Source organism: Colobus angolensis, unplaced genomic scaffold, assembly GCF_000951035.1.
Source record: "Colobus angolensis palliatus isolate OR3802 unplaced genomic scaffold, Cang.pa_1.0 Scaffold42, whole genome shotgun sequence".
In the NCBI taxonomy this organism is placed as follows: domain Eukaryota; kingdom Metazoa; phylum Chordata; class Mammalia; order Primates; family Cercopithecidae; genus Colobus; species Colobus angolensis.
Window position 1 is genome coordinate 3659806 of NW_012117599.1, and position 7247 is coordinate 3667052.

Consider the following 7247-nt stretch of genomic DNA (forward strand, 5'->3'; position numbering starts at 1 on the left):
ATTTTACTCAACCAAATATTGCAAACATGATTCCACCAAGTTGGTTTCAGTTGTGCGCAGTTCCCTGACTGCACACAAGTCGTGGAAGTAACTTGTGACACTAAAGAATGACAAGCAAAGAGGCATCCCTGGGCCACTGGTTGAAGAGGAACCCTGTGGCCATTGAGATGACCTTCTCAAGCTTCCTGTTGAGCCTTCACTGGGACACTGGAGAGTGTGCACGTGCATATGTGTATGCATGTGCGTGTGTGTGTGTGTGTGTATGTGTGTGTATCAGGAAACAGCAAAGACAAATAGTAAACTATTTATATATGAAGAAAAACATACTTTTTTTTTCCATGAAAAATGTCAGACTTCATACTGATAATCTGTGGGAGCTACATTTAAGCCATTTCTGAAACAAAAAGATTGCTTTTAAAGAGTTTATAAAGTGGGAGCCAGAAAAACTGACTTGAATGTATTTTGATTCTCAAGTTTCCTTGTAAAAATATTTATAGAAATTGGTGGACGTCTTTTACGTACAACTCAACTTCTCTCATTTACAACATAAATCATTTAATGTAACATTTGCAACCTTAGAAAGGCAGACATATTTAATCCAAGTCCGTTTATAAATTCCAATTTCACATGGATTAAAAACTGCAGATAAATTAAGTCACAATAATATCCTGTACATGCATTAAGGCTGGTGACTGCTAAAGTCTCTTGGGAATCTACAAATAAGAAATCACACGCAGATTACTGGGTCTGAAGAGTGTCTACATTGTTAAAAAAATCTTGCTTTTTTTTTTGGTGATGCAGATTTCAACAGTAACTCTGGAAAACTGTGAAAAATGTTATTTAAAAATATATATGTATATGCTACTGCACAGTTTCAAAGATGTGATTCATAAATAATGTTGGCTGCACTGATTAATTTTATAACAATTACTGCACTTCCAAGTTGATGCGAACACGCAGTGACTTTGACTCAATATTAGGCACTAGTAATATCCTTCAGGCGTACTACAGTTTTATGTTAGCTGTATTGTACATATATATTTTTAAATGTATGCATTTATACAAACTGTGTTTATTATGCATGGGTGTCAGAAATGTACACGTCACTGTTATATAATACACGTATCATTGTTGTACATATTAGGAGAAGTTTTAGTGCAGAAAGTCTCATTGCATTGCATTCCATGTGTTCAATCTAGTACACAATTTGTCAACTCCTCAGATTATTTTTCCAGTACATTCCTCATTAGATCGTGGGTTTCAAGTTTCCATTTGCAATCTGAATGTTTCCAGAGATCTCTGTCTTAACCAAACCTCTCTCTCCAGGCACGACTCTGCACGTGAGTCTGATCTGTGTAGAGCAGTATCATCAAAAATGCCAAATTTTGATCAGGAATATACCTGGGCTACTCTCTTTCAAAGGCAACTGAACATTGTGATCAAGGATAGCATCCATTCAGGTCATGGAAGGATATGATCAGCTGAACTTGGGTTGAACTTCGGAGGCAAATGTACGTCTTCAAAGAAACAGATGTGGTAATAACAATTATTTGCTTAAATGTGAGAGTCTCTGGAAGGGTATACATCAAACTGCGAGCAGTGGTTGTCTCAGGCAGAAGGGACAACCAGGGACTTACACTTTCTACTTTCTACATTTCTGCACTGTTTGAATTCTTACAATGAGTAGGTATTACTTTTCTAATCAGAAAACACAAGATATTTCAACTTGAAACAAAACTAAACAGGCCAGGCATGGTGGCTCATGCCTGTAATCCCAGCACTTTGGGAGGCCAAGGCCAGAGGATCGCTTGAGCCCAGGAGTTTGAGACCAGCCTGGGCAACATAGTGGGACCCCATCTTTACAAAAAAATAAAGAAAAAATTAGCTGGGTGTGGTGGCATGTGCCTATCTTCCCGGCTGCTTGGGAGGCTGAGGCAGGAGGATTGCTTGAGCCCAGGAGTTTGAGGCTGCGGGGAGCCATGATTGCGCCACCGCACTCCAGCTTGGGCCACAGAACCAGACCCGGTCTCAAAACCAAACAAACCAATAACAACAGCAGCAACAACAAAACTAAGTAAAAGGAACAAGTTATGAATGACTTTCACAAGCAACAATCGGAGGATGGTTTCTAACCAAAGTCACCTATGCCAAACCCCACAGAAACTGCTGTGCTCCACAGATGAAACGAGAGACAGTCATAGGAACTGCATGCTCTGACCACTGCCCACAAGGGCAAGTTTCAAGAAGTTTTCCTGGGAAATGTGGGCCATCAGAGTGCTGATAAAACACTGCTGGCCCACCTGTCAAATGGGGCTTCACAGGGAAGCTCATCACACAGATGCCACAACAAAGCCTGCAACTTTCCAGGTAGGCAAGATCAGAGAAGCTCTCCAGGGATGCAGGACAGACCTCCAGGGCCTTCCTTTTATGTGTTTGAATATTTCATCAGGATTCTTCAAGAGTAAGTAGAACAAAGTCTCAGTCCTCCAAAAAAATGACTCAAAATTTCTTAAGTTAGGTTCAAGCTTCCTACATAGGATGAGATTGTGAACTCTGCCAAAAATTAGTTGAAAGGGCTGGGTGTGGTGGCTTACGTCTGTAATCACAGCACCTTGGGAGGTGGAGGTGGGTGGATCACCTGAGGTCAGGAGTTTGAGACCAGCCTGGCCAACAATGCGAAATCCCGTCTCTACTAAAAATACAAAAATTAGCTGGGTGTGGTGGTGCATGCCTGTAATTCCAGCTATTTGGGAGGCTGAGGCAGGAGAATCACTTGAACCCAGGAGGCAGAGGTTGTAGTGAGCCGAGATTGTGCCACTGCACTCCAGCCTGGGCGACAGAGCGAAACTCGTCTCAAAAAAAAGTGAAAGGGTTGTAAGAAGCACCCTAGTTGGAGACATGCAAAATGGAAATTCTCTTAATATTTCCAAATGCTTGAAGGCCAAAGCCAAATGCAAATTCCACAAGCCCTCTACTTGCTGTTTTCAATTTATTTCAAATCATCTAAGTTGTTCAATCATTTATACAATTTTGAATCAGTGCTCAGAGCTAGGGAATCACAATGATCTTATTTCCCACCTACAGATCAGGCTGACAAAAATGTTAACAGTACAACCCAACCTGAAAGAATATCAGTGAATGTATAGAGACCAGCATCTAGTCTAAGTATTTTGTGCTGTCATCACCTTGAAAAAACAGATTGCTCCATATGTTGCACCGCCTGCCTTTCTCAGACCGTCCTGGTGCAACTTTATCAAGCAAGAGGCCTCAAGGACAGTATTTTTATTTTTAAAGTGTGGCGAGATAGACCCTCTTTTTCAGGAGTTACTTTCTTTTCTGCCAAGATTTCATATCCAAATATATTTAACAAGATGACTAAATCTAGGGCATAAGACGCTATAAAAGAAAAAACATCAGACAAAAACTGTAAACAAGATGTCAAAGAAACTAAAATGTAAGCTTAATTAAAAAAAGAAAACAAGAGGAAAACTCAGAGCAAGGTGTAAACATACCAGACACACAGGACACAGGAAGAGGCTCTGGTTGCTGCTGCTCCAGAGAAGAACTGTGGTCCGCGCTGCAAGCAGCCTGCTAATCAAAGCCTGAAAACTCGCCCCCAAATCAAAACGCATCACAGGGCTGCAGTGGCACACTCTGCATGAGGAGTGAGAGAATCAGACAGCATTATCATGGCAAAGAGCTCTCAGCCTGGTAAGCAAAGGATTCGGGCTCCTACTGAAGGGACATTCTAGGTAATGGCCTCATTTAGCCAAGAAAATCTGTAAGAAAGCTACTGCGGGAAAGAAAAGACTTGCAACAGATTGGCTGACAAATGCCATGTGGCTCTACAGCCACCGAGTCACAGTGGCAGGAAGAAGCAATGCATGTGGCTGGTGGGCTTGTTATCACAGGTGCAGAAAACTTCCACTCCTAACTGAGCTCCAACACACAGGCACTGCTGTTCTAGCGTCTGTTAACTTGCAAAGATGCCGAGTTTTTGCTAAATCTCAGTGCCATTTGCATACTACTTGGAGTTGGGGCTAGGAAGCGCTGTGAGTGTCCATCCGTTTGCCTGGAATGCATTTTGCTGACAATAAAGTCAGATTGAGAAGGGAATTAGAGGAAGAGCAGGGTATTTGGTAACATGCAATCTAGGAAACTTCTGGCACAAAAATATCTGGCTTATTTTCATTACTCAATTACCCATTAATATATACCGATCAAAAAATAATTGGGGAAGAGTATATTAATACTGAAAGTAATCAACAGTATAAGAGCAGGTCTATCTTCACCAGCAGTCAAGCTTTTGGTGTGCTGTATTGCACCTGGTTAACTAACCCATGAGATTTTGGTTGAATTTTCTAAGAAGTCATGGTTTAGCACTGGAATAGGAAGTGTGTGTCTGTGATTGTGTGTGAGTATGGTGTGTGTGTGTGTATTTCTTCTAATTAGAAACCTCTGATCACTTTGTCTAGCCTGGGATTATGGAAACTAGACAAAGAAGGTGTGTTCTGAAGAGCTGTGTTTCTTACACACATACACAGGCGGCTTCTTATATCCCCACACATACAAACACACATGCCCTGCAAAAGACCGTTGTTCAATGCTGAGGAAATGTTCACCGCAGTCTGATAAATGCTGTGGCTGGGAATTTCAGTAGCACAGTGTCCAAAAGCGTTGAGCCATCTGTGGAGACCAGAGCCCGATCTGGCTCCAGGGTGAGGTCCCTATGACAGGTGGGCGCTGTTCCGCAGCCAGTGCAGGCCCTGTTGGGAGTACTGGACCAGGTGCTCCATGCTGCTGTGCAGGGTGACCGGCCCCATGAGCAGATCCAGGTCGTTGAAGAATTCTAGGGGACAGAGAGAGTCGTTAAGAATGCCACAGATGCGAGGAGTGCTACCCTGAGCAACTGATGTGAGAAAAAATTGCATTCATGGTCTCTATATAAATCAAGGGTTCTCTGGTCCATCATGGCACTTTAGCATTCCTTTGAACAAAAGAAAATCCAAGGGTGCGGAACTCATCCTATATCCAAATAAATAAATACATGATATCTGCCATTTCTAAGTCAAATGAATAGTATTTGCTTAGCCAAATCGCAAAGACAATCCATATCCTCTGGCTGCATTCTCCTAGTCCAGTAATGCTTCCCACTCCTGAATGTGAGCGTGGCTCTGTCGTCCCTCACCCTGCACTCAATTTGGGCATGTGCTGAGCCCCTGGAGTGAGTCCAAGGGCTGAGGCTCTAGGTTTCTAGTGGCAAATCAGAGATGGGCCATGAGACATGTGGACTGAAGTCACCTTCTAGTTTTTGAACATTCCCTAGGTTTGCCCTTTCACCAAACATTTATGATGTGGCCAGGCACAGTGGCTCACACCTGTAATTCCCGCACTTTAGGAAGCCGAGGCCAGTAGATTGCTTGAGGTCAGGAGATCGCGACCAGCTGGGCCAACACGACAAAACCCAGTCTCTACTAAAGATACAAACAAACATTAGCTGGGTGTGGTGGTGCACACCTGTAAATCCAGCTACTCCGGAGGCTGAGGTGGGAGAATCGCTTGAACCCGGGAGGTGGAGGTTGCAGTGAGCTGAGATTGTGCCACTGCACTCCAGCCTGGGCCACAGAGCAAGACTCTGCCTCAAAAACAAACAAATATTTATGATGTACCAAGGCACTCTGCTAGGTGCAGGGGGGTAGGGGAGGATCGCAGGATGAATCATGTGGGCTCTGCTGTCTCTAAGATCACAGTTTAGTGGCTGGCAGAGGCAAACACATTCTTATGGCTACTCTACTGTCATGGCTGGTCACTGAATACACTTCTTGGGAGTAAGTATCTGGGAGGTGACTCAAAGGTCCTCACATACATGTTGAATGAAGACCTGCTGGGGCAGGGATGGGGAGATGGCTGGGAGGTTGGCCCGGGCAGGGATCCAGGGGTAGAACAGAGGAGGAGGAGCAGGTAGGGGCAGGGGAACAATGCCAAGTCTGCACTGGACACTTGGCACTGAGCCCCCTGGTAGGAGACATCTGGCAGGTAGCTGGCAGTGCCATCTGGAGCTTGGCCTGCTCATAGTCTCCCAAACTGGACACGTGTATTTCTTTTTTTCTTTTTTTTTTTTTTTGAGACAGAGTCTCGCTCTGTCGCCCAGGCTGGAGTGCAGTGGCCGGATCTCAGCTCACTGCAAGCTCTGCCTCCCGGGTTTACGCCATTCTCCTGCCTCAGCCTCCCGAGTAGCTGGGACTACAGGCGCCCGCCACCTCGCCCGGCTAGTTTTTTGTATTTTTAGTAGAGACGGGGTTTCACGGTGTTAGCCAGGATGGCCTCGATCTCCTGACCTCGTGATCCGCCCGTCTAGGCCTCCCAAAGTGCTGGGATTACAGGCTTGAGCCATCGTGCCCGGCCACACGTGTATTTCTATACATTTGTCCTTTCTGTTTTGTCCACTGGTGACACCCACCCCACCCATTTCAGTCACTCAACTGCTAAGCACTTTTCTTTTTTTCTTTCCTTGATATGGAGTCTTGCTCTGTCGCCCAGGCTGGGGTGCAATGGTGTGATCTTGGCTCGCTGCAACCACCGCCTTCCAGGTTCAAGCAATTCTCCTGCCTCAGCCTCCTGAGTAGCTGGGATTACAGGTGAGCACCACCACACCCGGCTAACGTTTGTATTTTTAGTAGAGACGGGGTTTCACCATGTTGGCCAGGCTGGTCTCGAACTCCTGACCTCAGGCGATCCACCCACTTCAGCCCCCCAAAATCAAAGTGCTTTTCAAAGCTCTGTTCCATGATTCCATGCCAGATCCTCTAGCAAGCTCCTCTTTGTGGCTTCTGACCCCCATGGCATTCTCGCTGGACTCTCTCTGGGAGCATGGTATGTACTATGTGGGTTTATTTACAATCTCATGCACTCTGCCACACATTCCTCATCTCATCCTGAACATCTTGCTCTTGACTTTGGAGCTCTCATGCCTCCATGCTATCATGGGAACATAATTTGCATTTCATGAGCTGAAAGTGAACTCAGATTTGCACTCTTACCTGCTGCTGCAGGGACAATAATAAATTAGTATAATCTTTCGGGAGAAGAGTTAACAGCATATGTCAATATAGAGAACAATATACATCTTAAGAGAATGTATACCTGTTGACCCCCAAATTTTATTCCACAACTCCCTCCTAAGAAAATAATCGGGCCGGGCGCGGTGGCTCAAGCCTGTAATCTCAGCACTTTGGGAGGCCGAGACG

General features: G+C 44.8%; 1 protein-coding gene across 1 annotated transcript in view; it reads right to left on the reverse strand.

Moving 5' to 3' along the window:
- Positions 1–538: 538 nt before the first annotated feature.
- AFF3 (AF4/FMR2 family, member 3) overlaps positions 539–7247 on the reverse strand; it is a 533195-nt gene continuing 526486 nt past the window's right edge. The window contains exon 25 of the mRNA XM_011956656.1: positions 539–4849. Coding sequence (XP_011812046.1) covers positions 4728–4849 — 122 coding nt within the window. The 3' untranslated portion in view covers positions 539–4727. The remainder of the gene's footprint in view (positions 4850–7247) is intronic.